General features: G+C 28.3%; 5 protein-coding genes across 5 annotated transcripts in view; 3 read left to right on the forward strand and 2 right to left on the reverse strand.

The window, feature by feature from the left end:
* Nucleotides 1-186: 186 nt before the first annotated feature.
* Nucleotides 187-3605, reverse strand: LOAG_05688 (hypothetical protein; the record flags this gene model as incomplete). Its single annotated transcript, XM_003141225.1, has 4 exons — nucleotides 187-262; nucleotides 946-1040; nucleotides 1174-1270; nucleotides 3572-3605. Coding segments are annotated over 4 exons (300 nt in total), but the record flags the coding sequence as incomplete, so codon positions are not given.
* Nucleotides 3606-4835: 1230 nt separating this feature from the next.
* LOAG_05689 (hypothetical protein) lies at nucleotides 4836-5153 on the forward strand (the record flags this gene model as incomplete). The annotated part of the gene is made up of 1 exon (XM_003141226.1): nucleotides 4836-5153. One exon carries the CDS (start codon nucleotides 4836-4838, stop codon nucleotides 5151-5153), a length of 318 nt encoding a protein of 105 aa, XP_003141274.1.
* A 4366-nt stretch (nucleotides 5154-9519) lies between these two features.
* Nucleotides 9520-13171, forward strand: LOAG_05690 (FYVE zinc finger family protein). Its single transcript, XM_003141227.2, has 11 exons — nucleotides 9520-9819; nucleotides 10217-10354; nucleotides 10557-10648; nucleotides 10716-10829; nucleotides 10934-11036; nucleotides 11183-11326; nucleotides 11787-11924; nucleotides 12062-12216; nucleotides 12300-12411; nucleotides 12601-12797; nucleotides 13045-13171. Exons 1-11 carry the CDS (start codon nucleotides 9550-9552, stop codon nucleotides 13085-13087), a joined length of 1506 nt encoding a protein of 501 aa, XP_003141275.1. The 5' UTR covers nucleotides 9520-9549; the 3' UTR covers nucleotides 13088-13171.
* Nucleotides 13172-15729: 2558 nt separating this feature from the next.
* Nucleotides 15730-17244, forward strand: LOAG_05691 (hypothetical protein). Its single transcript, XM_003141228.2, has 3 exons — nucleotides 15730-15894; nucleotides 16329-16447; nucleotides 16578-17244. Exons 1-3 carry the CDS (start codon nucleotides 15738-15740, stop codon nucleotides 16713-16715), a joined length of 414 nt encoding a protein of 137 aa, XP_003141276.1. The 5' UTR covers nucleotides 15730-15737; the 3' UTR covers nucleotides 16716-17244.
* A 1139-nt stretch (nucleotides 17245-18383) lies between these two features.
* LOAG_18713 (cytosolic endo-beta-N-acetylglucosaminidase) overlaps nucleotides 18384-19619 on the reverse strand; it is a gene marked incomplete at both ends in the record, with an annotated part of 5476 nt that continues 4240 nt past the window's right edge. The window contains 3 exons of the mRNA XM_020451376.1: nucleotides 18384-18648; nucleotides 18780-18886; nucleotides 19458-19560. Of these exons, the coding sequence (XP_020304843.1) occupies nucleotides 18384-18648; nucleotides 18780-18886; nucleotides 19458-19560 (475 nt within the window). The remainder of the gene's footprint in view (nucleotides 18649-18779; nucleotides 18887-19457; nucleotides 19561-19619) is intronic.

Raw genomic sequence — 19619 nt, forward strand, 5'->3', positions numbered from 1 at the left:
GAAAATTTTAATAAGCTGCATTATAATTATTATAAAGGCAAATACCCAAAAAACGAGAAAAAAAAAGAATTAAACACAAATATTTAAGTAACATAAAACCAATAAAAGTAATGACAGAACCCAATGAAGAAACAATTTGAGACAATGAATAATAATCAAGATAATCTAGAGCTTTAAAAGGTATACCTTGTACCAATAAAATGTATAGGGAAAGAATTCATTTTAGTATCAATAAAAGTAGCAACTAGTATTATACCGTAAACTAAATATTTAATTAATCACAAATTGATTCACAAAAATACCGTAAACAGCATCAAAACTTGAAGTAATATGAAAATGAGTTATAATATTAAGTATCATGCAAAATTATATCCAAGCTAGCAACACCCAGAATAATCCAACAGTAAAAAAGAAAAACAAAATTATAAATTCTGCATCATAAAAGTTAATCAGAACCAAAAAGAGATATTCAATCAATTAAAAACCTTAACAGCTCTAGGAAGAGCAATAATCACTAAAAATAAGTACGAGTATCAACACCCAATTCAACAACACAGATATGATAACATGAAATAGAAATGTCTAATTCAAATAAAAGCAAATGTCACACTAGTTTGGCCAAATAAAAAGGATCCTTATCAGTTCAAAACAAAACAACCTCACTAGTAAAACCAAAAACAAACAAAATAATCACACAAGCTTCCAGATCGTCAAAAAAAATCATGGTAAAGTAAGAAAAGATTATCCTTTCTTAGTCCTATTAAAAGAAAAAAGATCCAGTAGCTAAAACGGGTACAGATAACAATGATAAAAATGAAGTTATCAGAAGTTCATTGAGACATGCTAACCTAATCTAAACGTTACAGCAATTAAATCGTATATTTTAACTAATTACTGTAATACTAATCGAGCCTTACAATGAACCAATACCAGTAATATGCAAACCTAAAATTATTAAATCCACATATTGGTTGATCTCCATTGCTAAAGGTGGATAAAATGTCCAACTATTACCTGGGCCACTTGCAATAAAACGAGGACTGAGAAACGATCAATAAGATAAAACATTCAAACAAGGAAAAGCTATCTCATGAGAAGCTAATATCACAGGCAATATTCAGTTACTACAGTAGTTGTCATAGATATATGTCCAGTTACTATAGTGTTAACTACATATGAGCACCGCTCATTGTGCGATCAATGATACCCCAGAATTCAGGACGGTGATTCGTGGAATTCTCGAATGTTCCTTCAGACAGAAGTATGCAAACTAAGTAAAACAAAAGAGAAATGATAATGTATTCTTAATCATTGATTGTTTTTTTCCCCAAATCAAAAAATCCAATCTGTGCTAAAAAATAAATAACCATCAGGATAAATTGACAACTCAAGACGAAATGAATTTCCGTTCATAGACAAAACAAAATAAATTTCGTTAAAAGGAAACATTCCCCAACAACAACAGCTAATTAATTAAGAGATTTGGTAGAATCAACAATTAGCATACCAGCAGCATACTAATGCAAAAAAAAAGAAAGGAAGACTTAAAATAACCAAAAATCATATCAAAGAATGAAAATAAGAAAATTCTTCAACTACATAATAATTAACTAAGTACAAGTTTAGTTTAAAAAATCAAATAAAAATAACAAAAACAAAAGTACAAATAACAAAAGGAATCCACTAAGTAATACAATTTAGTACAAACAAGTTACTAAAACTCAAAAACAGTAGTGAGAAAATACAGAAAATAACAAAATAGATGAGAAAATTCAATCATAGGAAAAAATTTATCAGTATTTTAAAATCTTTTAATTAAAAATTAAATATTAAAAACATTAATTATATCAAAAAAAAACCTATAAAAGACATTAACAGAAGAATAAGCAAACGAAAAAATAAGCTTAAAAATTACAACGAATAATAATACTAAGGAAAAATCACTAAAACCATACTCAAAAGTAATAAATTTATAATTTATTTGTAGCTATACAAAAATGAACTGTCATATCGTGCAAAATACTAATTTAAAAGTTTGTCAATTTAATAAATATAAAATATTTTGTTAAATTGTTTTATTTTAAATGTATCACTATCTATGGGTCAGCAAATAACAGGTCATTTGAAAGTTAATGAGTTTTGATGGATTAGATTTCAAATATAATTTATGGGTATTTATAATGTTTTCATTTATATTCTTTTTTTCATCCGTTTTTTCAAAGGACAAACTTGTATTTTATTGGCATTTCAATTCTTATTAATTAATCTTTTTTTTTGTTCAATACAATCCCAATCTAAAAAATTTCCAAATCACTGGAAATTTGATAATTCTGAAATTTTTTTTTTTTCATTTTTTTTGTTAGGATTTTTTTTCTAGCACTTATTTTCATCATTATTCATGTAATTTTTTTCCAATAAAATTTACAATTGATTACTGTAAATTAACAATGAAACTGATAAATGCTTATTGGTTCAAAAAATTTCAAATTTTTATTTATTTGGATTTTTTTCTTTTTTTTACAATTATTTCAATCATTTCTTTAAGCAATTTATTTTTTAAAAATCTGAAATTTATTACTATAAATTGTCAAAGATTTTAATAAATTTCTGATAGTTTAAACGATTTCAAAATTTCATTATCAGTATTGCAAATATTCATATTAAGTCAATAACACCTGTTAAAATTGATTGAAATCGTTACAACATTTCTTTGGTACATTTCTATAAGTTTAGGGTATATAATGTATTTTGATGTAAAATTAATTATTTTTTTCTTTTTTTTTTTGTATATAATCTTACTGTATTATCTTCAGTACCGTTACGTTATCACATATCTTTACATATATTGTTATCTTCTGATACGATAATTTTTTTTTTTATCATAGCATAAATTTTTTCCTTTAAAAAAAGAAAAAATTATTCATTATTTTTCTTTAAACGATATTTTTGAAATATTTTCTTTTTTATTTACTTTTCCCGTATATTTTGATTTATTCATATACGTGAAACTTTCATACGTTTTACGTTTACATTTTACCTGATTATTTTACCTGTAAAGCAAAAAATTAAAAAATTAAAATATTTAATTTAAAAAAATTTTGGTAATCAAAATTTTATCATTCAAAATTTTTGCCTTCATCTTTCTATCCAAAAATTAAAGCTTGTAGTAATTTTTAATTGATATTTCATCGTTTTTTCTTTAACTAATAATTTCTTTTTCATTAATTTATTCATTTTGAAAAAATCAATTTAGGAAAGTCACCCTAAAAGATGCTAATTATCGATCCAATTGAATATTTTTACAGTAAAAGAATTTTTGTTTTTGTTTTGTGACAAAAAAATTTTTTTGTTTAATTAAATTTTCCTTTATTCTAATAAAATTAAAATTCCCAAATAAAAATTTCGATTTCTTTTCAGTTGTTACTTTTGATGAAATATTCCTACTGTTTATGCTAATTAATACAGGATGCTGATTGATATAAATGATGAAATTGGAAGTGGTAGGCGATTAATGAAAACGATAGGATACGGAGGGTAAGATGTAGTTATGTCTAAAGATGTATTTTAGAACCTAAGGTCTCCAGTTGGTAGAGTTTTATGGTCATTTGGTCAACAAATTGTAAGAAGAAATGGGAGGAAAAGATGATGGTTGAGCGAAAGCCTATAGGCTACTATCATCAACCTGAATAACAATCATTGATTTATATTTTCTCCCTTATCCGTCCTAAGGGGTGATGGTAGTAATAATAGTAGTAGTAGTAGTAGTAGTCGTATCAAAGAAAGCAGAATATTACAGACAGAGGTCGAGTAGTACGACAAGAACAGATAGAAGAAAAGGTCAAGCTTACTGAGAAAGAGACAGAGAAAAAACAAAACAAAACATCATCATATTAGAGAAATAAAGAAATGGTCACTTTCAGTAACAATGACCTTCCACATACTGACCATATATATATATATATATAAAACATTATTCTAAGTTTTTTTGTCTATACACAAATCGTTTGAAGGGTTTTTTCCTCTCTTGCTTTGCTTTTCTTTTTTTTCCAATCCTAAATTTTAATTTTTAACTCAATTACTCATTATGGAATGTAAAAGAAATAGGTACAAATCGATATTGCTATCAGTAGCTAAGAGATGCTATCAATGATGTTATTGATAGGTACTGGACACTATCTGGATCTGATAACGTTGTTAGCATTATTTGTTTCAATTAGCTATTGTTAATTTCTTCTCAAAGACTGGTAATGATATCTTTATATTATAAGTATGAAATAAATTTTTCAGAATTTTACTTATGTTAATAGCAAGTATAAATTCAGATCGTAATTCGTTAATTTGTGCTAATTGAAAAAAATACAGTATTTTTTTTCATGATTCATGTAATTTGAATGAATACAGTATGTTTTTAAAATAAATGTAGAAAAAAATCAATTAACAAGTAATCGATCAAAAGAATGGTTATAAAACGAACGTTAAAGATGTACAGTAAATCTTTTTCTTGCAAAAAAAAAAATATTATTATCACCATTTTTATCATTCATCACTTTTATCACAACTATCATCATCATTTTTATTGTCAGAAATCATTAACATTATCATATTCATATGATAATGATGTGTGAAAAAATTTTTTTCTTTAAAACATTTTATTTAAATTAACAATTTTTACAATGGTATTTCGATTTTATTTCAAGCAAAATAAATAATATTCATAATAAATGTATAATTTTTTTGTGAAATTATCTTTTTCGTTGTTATCATCCTGATTATTTATTAATTATTATCATTTATTGTGTAATAATTTTAGAAAAATTTGCAAATTTGATTTTTAAATGTTCCCGTGGCGACAAGAATTAAATCGAGAACGACGTCTATTTATCCTTCAACGGATTCGATTAATTTTAATTTCTGGCCGCTGTTCATGGGCCCAGGCTATTCCAACTATTGATCTTCATGCTTCACTTGTGGCTGCTGAACGAAAAGCATATGATCATGCTCGAACATTTGATGCTTATGTATGCTTAATTTTTACATTTGCTGGTGATGAAGCAAGACGTCGATTTCAAACACAACAGCAACATCAATTGGAACAACATGAAGGACGAAATGAATTAGCATCGAATATTTCAGAAAATGGACAACAATTATGAAAGGCACTTTTTTTTTTTTGTTTTCCCATTCACATCTACTAACGATAACAATAACAATAACAATAATAATAACAATAATAATAACAACAACAATAACAATAAACAAATAATAGCAAATAATGGAATGTTTTCAAAAAATTTCAAAAACATAAATAATATTCCTAAAATATTTATGTATTTGAAATAGACAAAATTATTTAAGGAAGGAAAAAAAGTTTTTTTTCAGATTTCTTTAAATTTGAAACTTTCTTTAAACTGCCTTTAAAAAGAACTTATAAGTTTAAATTAAAATATGCAAATTAAATTTGTTCCCATTATTTGTTATTATTCCAGTTTTCTTATTTATTTTATAAAATATCTCAATTTACTTATTCTCTAATTATTTATTTGTTTTAACATCTTTATGATTTATATTTTATTTAAGAATTATTCGCATAGATTTCGTTTAGTTTATATTCGCATATAAAAATATTCCTTTATATTGTACTAATTTGAATTGATTAAATGATTATTAGTTAATCAATTCGGATTAAATCTTTTTCCTTTTTTGAATGTTATTTTTATTAGCTCCTTTTTCTTCCTTTTCTCTTTGCTTAATTTCTAGTCAAGTTAATTATTAGCATCGCTAATAATATATGAATTGCATTGTTTCCTTTTTAGTAGCAGTTAAATTAAAAATTAATCTTTTTGATAATGTTACAATGCTTTAAATATATTATTACGGTAGCTACTAATAACTTTTCTCATTTTTGGATAGTACCTCAGATATCATGTTAGATTTTATTATCAGCTCTACTTCAGGTATTTTGTTAAATCTTATTATTAGCTCTTTTTCAGGTACAATATCAGAACATATTATTAGCTTTATCTCAAATATTAACCTCAGGTAATATGTAAGATCCTATTATTAGCTCACCCTCAGGTATTATGTTAGATCCTATTATTAGCTCTGCCTCAATTACTATATCATATCATATTATCAATTTTACCTCTGGTATCATATTCGATATTATTATAGATTCTAATACATCAGATATTATTGTTTTAGCTATTATGGATCTTTCTTTCCGTTCTCATTCTACCTCAGGAAATACATCAGGTGACACCAAAGTGATATCATTTTAATTGTAGTCTGATATGTTTCCATATAAACTTCTTATCATGTTTGTTCTCAAATAAAGCAATAAAGTAGAGGAAAAAAAAAGTTAAAGGTAAAACTAAAAGTACAGTTGTCATGAGGAGTGTCATATCTAAAAAAATTTGTGTGTATGTCAATTTTCTGATAAATAAACAAATAATTTTCAATCAATAAAAGGTCTTAATATTTAAATTTTGGGAAAAAAAATCTTTTTTTCCATTAAATTTTACATTTTTTTTACATAGTTTACAAATTATTTATATAATTTTTGAACGTAAAATCATGATTGAAATGTCATAGTTTTAATAAAATTGTAAATGAATTAATCTCTTACTTCAGGTATAGTTGTAATGAAATCACTGATTACAACAATGCGATTTTTACAGATCAATATATTTGGGATCAATATATCTTGAATAGATTGATATATTTGGGATAAATTAATTTTAGATATGTAAATGATAGATAATGCAACGAAAATTCTGGTTATAAAAAATTCAAAGTTTTTCAAAATTTTCGAAATTTTCGAAAAAAATTCAAAATTTTTTTAAAATTGAAAATTTTCAGTTAACTTTTTAATCAAATCAATTCTTTTTTTTTTTTGTAATATTTAGCTATCATTTCTAATGAAAAAAGCGGAAAATTATGGTATATTGCCTTCCAAATTGATGACATAACCGTTTACTATCGTAAACTATCGTACAATTTGATGCGCATATATCTTATCCACCATACCAATCAGTAATTATAATTTGAAATGAAAGATTTAAAAAAATGGCGTGAAAATTTTAAAAAATGAAATGCAATTCAAAATAAATACATATGAAAGGTAAATATTTTCCTGGTAGATTTTCTCTTATTCCCTATAAAATTATAATTTTAAATGATTCATACGGAATGATTGGGATATTATTTTGCTCAATTTCAAGAGGAGGATTATTATAACCTTTGCTTTTTATTAATAGTAATGATAAAATGATTATTGAATTCATCTAACAATAGATATGATAATTTAAAAAAAAGATACATCCGATTATTTAAATTAGTTACTTTGAATTAATTTTAACAAATTTTTCATCCACTAAAAATACATTTTTTAATTTTAATAAACAAAACTGCATTTATAAGTTTATGCATTTGAGACGTGAAAACATCCGTAAAATTTACGCAAAATATCCATAAGATAAACAAGCAAAAAAGAGGAAGTAATTTTTAGTTGTAAGTAATAAATAATAATACATTCATAAAAATTATATTCTGCAGTGATATGCACAAGCATTGTGATAATTTTTACTTTATTTATATCACTGACATGATCTTCTTATCGGTCATTTAATCTTAGCAAGTATTGGTATCCGGTGAAAGCAAGGGAAAAAAAAAAAACTTCTGCCACAACTGTTAATACTTAATATAATCTTCTAATGAAACTATTGTTTCATTCATGTTTATCAACAAAATAGAATATTGATAAAAATATAAATCTACCTGTATATTACCAATCATTTTATTTGTCAATCATTTCATTAATAAGTTAAGTAAAGGAAAAATTTGATAATATTATGCTTATATTTGATTCAAAATAATAAACCATTGATTTTCGAAAAATATTTAAATGATTGCTAATCATTTCGTTAATTTCAATAATTCACCAGATTTTCTAACTATAATGACTGTTAAATAATATCCTGTTTATTGATTATTTAATATTTTCCGGCAATAATATTTCATTTATAAGTTGGACACGACTGTCATATTAGTGTTTTTTCATTGCATTGAGTAACTAAGTAGTATTTTCAACATTTATATTTAGCTAAAATTAATTTGATTAACCACTACTTCAATTTATCCATTGATTAGTCTTTACTTCAATTTATCCATTGATTAGTCTTTACTTCAACTTATCCACTGATTAGTCTTTATTTCAATTCATCCATTTTGATTTAAATTTAATTTAACTTGAATTTAATTCAGATTATAATATCCAATTGATGAATTCATTGAAAATTTTGGAAAAAAACGGAATAATAAATACGATTTATAATGTTATGCGATGAAAAACAACTATCACAATTTACTTCATTTCATATAATTACTATTAAATTATTTGTTGATTACTAATTTGTTAATTACTACTAATTATTTGTTGATTACTACCTTTTGTAAATGCTGAATTTCATTAAAATTTTAAATTTCCATATCTGTTAAAGAATTTTCAATTATTTGAACATTGTGAATAGCTTTATCAATTGACAGTTGGAAGAAAATTTTAAATCTTTGGGATTAGTCTTTAAAATTTACAATAGTGAAAGAAGGAAAAATCATTTTCCAAACTAAAGTTAATGAATGAATAATGAATACAGTTATGAACGAAAATACAATTATGAACGAAAAATGCCGCAATTTAAAGTAAATTAACACGAAATGATTTAATGACAGTAAGAAAAAGAAGAAAAGAAAACAAGAAACGATAAGGTTACTGTAAAATTAGTCGTTGCGAGAGACAATACGCTGTGAAACTGGTTGGGATAAGCGTTTTCATCGTTACCCGATCAGAGCGATATAATAAATATAATTGTGAATCAGCGTGATGCAATTAAGTTGGGTGCTTTATATGTTTGCTTTCAATGATTGGTTGTACTTTGTTCATGAATGCTTCAACTATGGTTTCGTTCTCATTGTCTTTGGGAGTTTTGTTTGTTTCATTTCTTTTTGTTCAAACTTTTTTAGGGTCGTATAACTTTCGAAATTTCCTATGTTTTTGTTCAATTTTTAAAGAACCAATAATAGAGTGAAGCTTTTTGAAGCTTTTTTTTTCCTAGAGAAACTATTGGCGAAATTTTTCCAAGATATTGTTTCGATCACGTAATAATTTTACTCACACCTGTTGATATTATTTTGCCGTTTATCAGAAGAGCTATAAGCTTTTTAATCTGTTTCAACGCTGATTTAGCTTTCCTGGTTTTCTTTTTTTTTCTGAATTTTCTATTCTTTGCCATTCACTTTTAAATACTTCGGATTTAATTTTGAAAAATTTGAAACATCATACAGTTCTTGACTTGAAAAGAGTGAAACGTGAATGGTGAAGAATGTTGATTCCAAGACTTGCCATTTGGAGTACTACAATTTCACTTAGTTATTTTCTATTGCAGTTATACATATATGGATGTATAGTCGATGTATTGTCCAATGATCACTCCATAAATTAACTGAATGTGAACAAAATCAAAACTTATCGATAACAGAAAAAAAGAAGGAGAAATGAGCATGGAGAATGTGGATGTTATAACTGGTGGTGAGGTACTAACAAATCAGTTGTCGAACGGTGGCAAAGAAGATGTTACATCTACATCTATTCTAGAATCTACCATTGAAAATCCCAGAAAATGGGCAAGCATTATGCATGAGGATTTGGTATCGGAAATGAATGCAAATGATGCCTCTGATTTTATTCGAAACCAAACAAACGGTCCAGCAAGTAATGAAACTGCCGCCGCTGAGATTGAACATCAAGATTCAGTGGTACAGGAAGTAAATGAGATTTCTTTTCATTACAGAATTTCAGCCATCCATATCAATCATTGGGATGAATATTCGAGATAAGGAGGGAAAATAGCTCCAGCTTGAACTTTGCAGAGATGTTCTATAATCTTTTCTGTTTTTTTTTGTTTTTTATTTCTTTTACATGCAGTTATCAATTTGTTCTTCAGATTTATAACTTTTTATAACTTATAAGTTTCTTTTTTTGATTAAATTTACTTATTTGTGTTATACTTTAGTAGAATTTTCTTCAAATCAGCATTTGATACCAGCATTATTAGTATGATTGCTATGGCTATGTGAAGTGATAGGGTTAATCTTTCTTGCCTCCTCTTAAATAAATTAAAGCTGTATTAAATTTTGGAGTAAGTAGATTGTGTCATTTTAGACTGTCCAAAAAGAAAATGACCGTTCTGTCGCAATGAATGAAGAAAATAAAATATCAGACACAGTGTGCGAGGCGGAGCTTACAGCGACATCATGCGAAATGTGTCATAATTATGAATTGAGTTTGACGAAAATGCAGGTGGGCTGACTTTTTTATTAATTTTTCTTGTGAAAAATTGATTGCTTGTCGCAGCCATTCCATCTCATTTCTCGAAATGGAGTTGAAGTTATGGAAAGAATAAAACCGAGTCTTTTTTCACGAGTTTTCTTTCTTTGTCTCCCACTTTTCCGTGTTCGTTTTTATTAATTAGGCTAACTTGAATGTTTTTGTAAATATTCAGGACGCAGAGCGAAATTTGAAGGAACAGTTATCTGCTGCACAACATTTGGTTAATCGTTACCAGAATGAACTGTCTGGAGAGCGCTTGTACAGGTTCGTTGTGAAATGCTTCTTTCCAGTTTGTTCAAATAATTTTATAGATCACAATAAATGATTTCAGGAGGGAAATGGAAACAAAAACAACCACGTTATGTGCAGATAATGAAAAAGAAGTGAATATAGCAAAAAACGAGAACGAAAAGTGTGCTGATCAGTTGGCTATCGTTGATGAAAGGTTTAATTTTTTTTGTAGTTTATGAATTTGTAAAACGTTATGATGTCTCAAGAAAAATTCCATTTTATTTTTAAAATTCATGATTATGACTAGATTACTTCTAGATGTGTAAAATTGATACAAGAACAACGAAAGAGTATTGATCGTTTGAAGGAACGTTTAAACATGATGAATAAAGATATGCACAATTTGAGCAATCGATATTTAGTATGTTTTTTGCTCTACATGTTTTGTTTTATGGTTGTTTCATATTACGTCGTCGTGCGTTGTGCCTATATTAATTAATTTAAATTTACATTACATTCGTTGAATATTGTTACCAAAGTCTACTATTTTTCTAGATATCTTTTCAGAAGTTGCTTGGTGCCAATCGTAAATGCTCCGCGGAAATGCGAGATCAAACGATAGAACTGCCTCAGGATGTCGATCAGTTGCAATTTTTATGCCTCCAACTAAGGGAAGAATTAATTGAGACCCGTGCAGCCAGAGAACATGCTGTATGTTTCTGATATTTCTCTTAGAAAAAAAAAAGAAAGAAAACTGGGAAGGGTATAGTTACCGACATACTTGTTTACTTATAGATTATTCGAGAGATTTTACATTTGAGGTCTTTTAACCCCATTCGGAGAATTAGTCATATTGAGTCTTATATTAACCTGATAACTAAACGATATTCATGAAAAGAACATGAATGTCGTTCAGTTGAGTGGATGTAAGTTAAAAATGTGCACACTTTATCCAGTATAAGATTTTCTGTAATGCTTCCACCAATCTTTTTCTTGCACTGTGACAGAATTTTGATTGGGATATGCAGCGTTATCTGAAATGAAAAGTTTGTCTTTCGTCGAAAATAACCTAGGCGATAATTTCCTATTTGCATGTTTGCTTATATTTCTTATAATGTTAATGATTTAGCTACTCTTTAACGTAAAAAATATATTTGCTGATATATTTTAGGAAGTAGTGTTGAAAGATGAAATAACGACACTGGAAACGCAAAGAAAAGAAGATGAAATGGAAAAGAGAAGAATTGAGGATGCTTACACTGAACGTGTAAATGGAGTTAGTGAAGAACTTGGATTTGCGCGTAGTCAGGTATTTTCATTTGCTTTAAGGGTATTGGTTATGATGTTTCCGAAGCATTTATTCATTTTTGGTTTCACTATATTTGTTCGGTTGTATTCATGGTCACTTTTTGTTTACATTTCATGTTGTATTATCTTATATTGTAGTTAGATTCGATGAAAGATGCATCTTCGAAAGTTGAAGAAATGAACAAAAGAATGACTGAATACAGGAAAATAATCGAGGATTTGGAAAAGCAGTTGCAATCAGTACAAAAGGAGCGTACTGACCTGGAAATGACTGTCGCTTTATATAAGCAGAAGTATATTTTGAACTTCCTAATAATTTTTATTACTTTCACTCAATTTTTTAATTGCTGCTTCTATCGTTGGCAATCTACTTTAGATGCGCTGCTTTACAACAGGAGTTGAATACATCGGAGACCGTGCAAAAGGATTTCGTCAAACTTTCACAAAATCTGCAAATTGAACTTGAAAAAATTCGACAAGCTGAACAGGTATTTTGTTTGTTGATCTTTGCTTTTCCCCTTCCTTTGGAAATTTGCACGAATTAAAAGTGTACTATGATAATATAAAAATGAGTCTGGTACTGTAAGAATAGATAGCCAACTACATAATGTAGTAATTACAAATCAGTTAATTTTCATCACTAAGGCATTCATGTGAGAAAATTAGTAGTATTAAAGGAAGTACGGTGGCAGTTCGATGAAGATGTGCATGCATGCAATCAATGTCAGTCAAATTTTTCCAAAAACCGTATTAAGCTCCACTGTTACCACTGCGGCAAGATTTTCTGCTCAGTGTGCTTGTCAGCAACAATACCTAGTGGACCACATCGAAGGCCAGCAAAAGTTTGCCAAGTATGCCATACCCTTTTAAGCAGGTAATTGCGTTTTTCACTTCAAAATTCACGTTGCAAATGGATTAATGTTAGTTTTTTGAAGGTGGATGAAAATCCAGTTTTCGAACCAGTGGACCAATATCTGTCTGTTGTTGTGTAAGCATGACCGTTATGAAAGTGTTTATTCAGCTTTGTCTTTGCTAGTCATGTTTAAAGCTACATTTAAGTCCATTCATTTCTCGATGGTTTAGTGAATAAAATTCAAAAAAAAAACTTATGGTATTTTCAGGGACTCCGCACCATTTTTCTCACATAATTTGGCAGCTACCTAGTCATGATTATCAGATCATTCCAGATATCCCTGTATCTCAAAAAAGCCGTATTATGCGATCGTTTTGACGAGGTAAAAAGGTGTGATAATATTTGCTTTATTTCTTTATAACTTGTAATATATATTGACTTTCGCATACAAGGTAGGGGTAATTTGCAGAGTTTCGGTTTCTATAACTTTAGGGTAAGTTTAGGCAAGAATCCCGGTAGATACATGCAATATGTGAATAATGTTTTCTTCTCTCTTATTAGCATATTTTCTTTCTAAATTTTAATACTTCTGCTGATTGTTTTTTTTTCCCGGTGACTGATTAAAGTTATTTTGATATATTCAATTCACTGTGGTCTAATGACATTTCTTGATGATAGATCTAGTCTCTTCCGTATTCAAGTTTCATTCAAATATCAGACTACCAATTCTATTACTTTTTGAATAACTATAGTTGCTCATTACTTCATCGTTCGTTACTTCATCGAGTTGTCGTATTATCTCCTGAATTACCTACCGGACTTCAGTTTTGCAGTTTTATTTTATCCAAGTACTGAGTCGATTGGTTATTTAACGGTTATGTTCAGTGAATAATTGATTTTGAATGTTTCGGCGAGTAAATCTGAATGTGGTTTTTTTTTCAATTTAAAGTCGACTTTGGTCAATTATTGTGTTTTTTGAGTCAGTCCGGTTATCACTGAAAATTTATGGTATTATGCACTCGCTTAAAACATTCAGAGATGTTACTGTAATATTTTGTAAGTAGGGATGCTGTGGATTTTAATATGCTCCAGCTATTGCTAATTGTTCTCATTTCTTTTTTTTTCAGATGTGTCCTGTTTTTTTATATCACCAGATTTAATCATCTATTTTTCTTTTTCTTTTTATATGATGTACAGTTAGATCGATAAAATATGGAAATTTCTATGTTTCAAGAGCTTTATAGGTCATTCTACCATTTACGTTTAGTGCAAAACTTCATAAATATCCGTAATGATCAAAGAGAGGAACTTCATATTTCCAATGTAGGTCCGAAAAGGAAAGCATGTGGTTTCTATCATATTCTATGCTTATTAAAGAATATTCTTTATTCTTTTCCCTGCATTTTACAACTGAGTTATATCATGATAACTTTGAGGGTCGAACAAGACACAATCCTAACGAAGAGTCTTATGTTCTCTCTGAGCACAGTGTTCAGAGATTGACGGTTTCTGATGGTGTCCTATACAGCTCCAATTAATTGTACATGTTCATAATTAAAGGTGTTCATATAGAAATATGTAAATGAAAATGAAAAGGATTAATATTACTGAGATTGTTTACATTTTAAAATGTTGTAATTGATAATTTTTAGTGTATGAATAACGCTTTCAAAAAATATGCCAATACAATATGCAGTAGAATTTCAGTCAAATAGAAATATTACTTCCCATAAGTTCGTTGAATTAGGATTGTAAAAAATGATTTGTTACGATATAATTGCTTTATGAATTACGAAACTTTTTATATAGTGAAATTGGTTTTTTATCAAGCCTCACTCAGTTGGTTAACTGTGAAGTATATCAATATTGATTTATATGAAAAGGAAAAACCAAGAAATGAATCTATAATAGTTTTCACATAAATGCATGAATAAATCATTCGTATCCTGTTAAATTTATAAGCAAAAAATAGTTAAAATTGCATTCAGCTATTTTAATATGCAAACTAATATCCAAATAATAGGCTTCTACGGGCTCTCTCTTCCACCTTTTCCTCTCTTTCATTTCTTCCGCCTAATTTTATTGTTAAATGCCTTCAATTCAATTTTAATATAATGCAAGAAATTAAATATATGGGAAATTTTCGACACTATCAACAATTTTATAAAGATGAAATCTCCTAAATTGTGAATCATTTCCACGTTTTTCCTTTTTTTTTTTTTATTTTCATCTCATTTGAATTTCACATTTTCCTCTTTCAATGTTATCATTTATCAATATCCATTTGCTATTTTCATTTCATCCCTAATTATACTTTTTTTTTCGAATTAATTATGTAAAATATGAATTGCATATGTATAGGAAAAATGTTTGTGCATCGAGATATCTTTTATTTCACGAAATTATAGAATTAGCAGTTTGAGGCTAATTAATCATTCACTTTCAACCATCTGTTTCAGAAGACTTTTCTTTCATATTGCTTTCTATTTCTTGTTAAATCAGCTATTGCTGTATTTTTCACTTTCTTTCATCATTTACAATTGAAATCATTGATCAAATAGAATTAGTGTTAACGTTTAATGATTGTTAAATGAAATTACAAAGAATGTTTGTTTTTTGGTTTCACTTAGCGATAGTTATGTTACCTAAAAAAGAAGAAGGAAATTGATTAGTAATTTCCAAAATTTAAATTTTTTTTTCTCAATCATTATTCTTTCCTTCTTTTTGTTCTGTTTTGTTGAAGATAATTTGTACGAATAGAATGATTGAATGTAATTTGCAATAACATCTTAATTAAATTATATCTAATTAAACACGAAGAATGAATGATCTTTACTTTCTGTTTAAATTTTGATCATCAAAAATTTTCGTTCATCATTTTCAAAGAAATTGTCGTTTTAATATGATTTCAAAAATGATTGTTTTTTATTACATATGTTTCATGTAAGAAATTTTGCAGGAATGACATATGCTCTAACATTTGCAATTATCATTGGTATATCAATATCTATAAGTAGTATTATGGCAAAAACGAAAAGCGTTGGAGTAACAGGAACTGTTATCTGTGATGGAGAACCAGTAAATGATGGCGAAGTTGAGCTTCATAGCGAAAGATATGGTTCTTTTTTTTTCATTTCATTATTATTTAATTAGAACTTAATTATTTGATAGTGTATAGGAGCACTTAAACATTGGTTTGAATTTAGTTTAAAAATATCTGCTGTATGAATGGTATAATATAATGAATGTAATTCTTTGTTATTATTTAGTCCATTGTTTCATATCTCTAATTTAAATTAGTACAAGACTAGAGCTAGGTAACGTTTTTTTTTTTCCTCGGGTGCTGAAATAAGATTTGTTATGTGGGATTTATAATGTCAAGAAGACACGAACATGTGTCACCGGCTTATTACAAGTGAAAGTAGGTCAGCTTTATTTGACTAGCTAATTTAAGCTTCTTTAAGATAGGAATAATCTTATGAATTTTTAAAATGGCGATTTTTTTTTGACTAAATAGCTATTCAGATTTGAAATGTTTTCATAATTTTTTAGCCGGAAATTTAATTGCGAAGACAAAAACGGATACGAAAGGACGATTCACAATCAAAGGAAGTTCGAAAACGGATAGGTTCGATCCACAGTTCATTATCAGCCACAAGTGTCGTGTAAAGGTTTGATTCAGTTATAAGTTTGACAAATTGGCTACAACAGACGTCTTCGTCCCAAACATTCAAACAGCAAACTGAAAAATAAACCCGAAATTCTGAACAATTTTTCCAAATATTTTTCAAATTTTTGCAGCCATGTACACGCAGATTAGTCCTACGTATTCCTGAGAAGTATTCCGTATCCGGTTCAAACCCGCGTGAGATGTACGACATTGGTGTTATTGATCTGAAAAGGAAGTTTCCCACCGAAACGAAAACATGTCCAGCATAAGACTTTCAACCATCAGAAATATATTTCATATAAAATTTCATGCATATGCAAAAATCTTATGATATTTAGCCAGAGCAAAACTAATTAAAGAAATAAAAGTATGCAAATAAATGCAAGTGATACTTGCCAAATTTAGCGGTTTCAAGGCCAAATGAAAGCCAATTATTTGACTTGGTGTAACCAGAAAGTCGTAATCAGAAGCTTTCATATATACGACTAACAATAAATATTCGATATGTGCAAAACTAATAACAATAAACGGTGAAACTTATATGAATGGATTATTAAGTCTAATATTCCAACATTGCCTGCCATCAACATTTCATATAAGAAAAGCAAAATATGAAAATATTTAAGCTTCGTTAAAAATATTTGTAACAATATCAACTTTTCGCAGTATGGTAGAAACGTAACAGGAAGAGCAAAGTACTGAAAACTTTGTTAGGAAATGAGCAGTAAATAGAATTCGTAATTTTTTTTTACATCCTTTCAATTTTCCATTATTCTGCCTCTTTATCCCGATTAAAAAAAGCTATAATTCAGTTGTAAAAAAGCCGTAATTTAGTTGTGATTTCAGCAAAATATTGAAAATTTTGTCAGGAAATGAGCACTAAATAGAATTTAAATACTTGACATTCTTGAATGGGACGCCTTATAATAAAGTGAAAGAACTATCATTCTGCAATTTAAGCTCGAGCAGAGGAAACAGTTATTCGAAAAACTGTAGAAGATGTGTTTTATCACGATAATATGGCATGAATTTAACGGTAGTAATACCTAGACAACTTGAGCTAATGAAATTCATGCTCTATAGGCGTATTCCTCGAGAATCTGCCGCTTTTGCTCTCTGGGACATAGTCACGCATTTTTGTATCCTTTAACAAATCATTAACAAATCATCATTTGTGTACCCTTTAATAAATCATTAAACTTGAAAAAAAAGGAAGAAACAGTGTGCAGAATAAATTATAAAACAAGTTAACGAACTAATTTCGCATTAGTACGTTGGACTACTTATTCCACGATTCCATTCATTTATTCAGTTAGTGGATCCCTTCAAATTTCTATTAATTACACCAACCTTTTAAACCTCTTAAATGTTTCTTCAAAAAGAAACAAAACAACTTATGCGATGAGAACAAACTAATTTTTCCATCGGCGATTGAATTTCGATAAAATACTCCGAGAACTGTTATTTGTTTAATGAATTCAGAATGTGAGGAAAAAGCAAATAAAATTTTGCACTGAAAGAGTGGAAAATTACACTAAAACCAAATAGACTCTGATTATTTTGTGAAAAAAGTACAAGTTTTATTGAAAAAATGCCTGAAAGGCTCTGGGTGAGAATGGAAAAAAAAACAGCGTGGAACTTAAAATGTTATATCAGCTTTACTTCATTGTTTACTCATGATGACTGCTCGGCCATCCAGCTGCTGCAACTAAATATTCGATATAACTGAACTTCAATCTTTAAAAATAACTACATCAGCCATTCAGTACATAATCTATCCACAGTTAGACTCTGATATTTTCATATTTCAATAAGCACCCAAGACAACAGGTAGAACATCATTTGAGGAAGTGTAATCGAAAAAACAAGGTGAAAGTAAGTGAAAGAATAGATAGTGCGTTTTCTGAGCAGAATATGTAAGATATAATAAATCATACCTACGATGGTATGCACATGCTGATTTGCCTACGGAAAATAAAACTACGTAAAATAGCAAAACTGGACGAAAGTAGACCAATTCCAACGATAATTTCGTCCACAACATGGAAATTCCAAACGTTCCTCACTCCTTCCATTTTCTCTTTAATATGTTTAACCTCTTCTTTGTTGCTCTCTTTTTTCCATAACATTAGTTGCAGAGCTTCGTCGCAATCAGCTTCCACAATATAATCGCCATTCAAGCATAAGTTGGTCACAAATAACCTAAAGGACATGAATGAAATGTTAGAATTAGATTGCTTAAAATGACATCTGATGGTTAAAATGACATTTTCCTTCTTCACTTATTTTTCTCAACGACTATATATTATTTTTAAGATCGAAACTTCCAATACCTGTACAAAGTTTGGCCCTGAAGAACAATATGTACACCAGAAGATGCTGGGAATGCGCCACTTGCCAGATAAAAAGGCTGCATTTTTGCTTCAGATAAATTGTAATACTGAAAAAAATATGTTCCGTTGATATACTAAAAAATTTAGTGATCATTATTAATAATTAATTTCCAATTAATCACTTGTCATTCATTAACAATATGGAAAGTCTATCTTAGCAAAATTTTTCGTAGGCAAAATTATTAATCCTATTCAGGAGCATTACAGCATGATTCAGTACGGTTTCATAGTTACGGGTCCAACAAATCTAATCCAGTTACTATTTTCAATGAAAAGATAATTTTTGTAAAACTTCAAACTTAGATATAAAATCAATTGAATTCAATTTGAAACTAGAGAAGTAAAAGTACATGTCAGTTTGAAACTAGAGAAACACATGTCAGCATAAGAAAACGCACGCGCAAGAAAAGAATTTCCTGAAATGAGGTAAAATAACACTAAAATTAAGAGACAAACTTTTATTCACCAAAATACCTATCCTTCGTAATTAATTATATCAAATCTCAAATCAGAACCAAACCATTTATTTCGATTCGGAACTGGTTTTGATATTACCCATGTCTACGACTGCATGAGACATATTCATGATAGTTTAATGCAAGTAATTTTAAAGGATACCTTGCAAGCATCTTTGTATTTGTAACCGAAACTAAAATCAGTATCAATTGGCAATTTTATTAACGGATGTGGTCGAACAAATGTAATCAAACGATCCCAGAACCTGCAAAAATATTTGGGAAGATATTTGAAATTAGTCAATCAATTCAAAACCTTAGAAAT

Source organism: Loa loa (genome assembly GCF_000183805.2).
Source record: "Loa loa unplaced genomic scaffold supercont3.460, whole genome shotgun sequence".
In the NCBI taxonomy this organism is placed as follows: Eukaryota; Metazoa; Nematoda; class Chromadorea; order Rhabditida; family Onchocercidae; genus Loa; species Loa loa.

Excerpts from the sequence above, each read along its gene's own strand:
- LOAG_05690 (XM_003141227.2), top strand. The coding sequence starts at position 9,550 with ATGAGCATGGAGAATGTGGATGTTATAACTGGTGGTGAGGTACTAACA. Across the intron at positions 12,217-12,299 it reads GTCGCTTTATATAAGCAGAA|ATGCGCTGCTTTACAACAGG; the intron begins GTATATTTTGAA and ends AATCTACTTTAG. Across the intron at positions 12,412-12,600 it reads AAATTCGACAAGCTGAACAG|GAAGTACGGTGGCAGTTCGA; the intron begins GTATTTTGTTTG and ends GTAGTATTAAAG.
- LOAG_05691 (XM_003141228.2), top strand. The coding sequence starts at position 15,738 with ATGACATATGCTCTAACATTTGCAATTATCATTGGTATATCAATATCT. Across the intron at positions 15,895-16,328 it reads GCTTCATAGCGAAAGATATG|CCGGAAATTTAATTGCGAAG; the intron begins GTTCTTTTTTTT and ends ATAATTTTTTAG. Across the intron at positions 16,448-16,577 it reads GCCACAAGTGTCGTGTAAAG|CCATGTACACGCAGATTAGT; the intron begins GTTTGATTCAGT and ends AAATTTTTGCAG.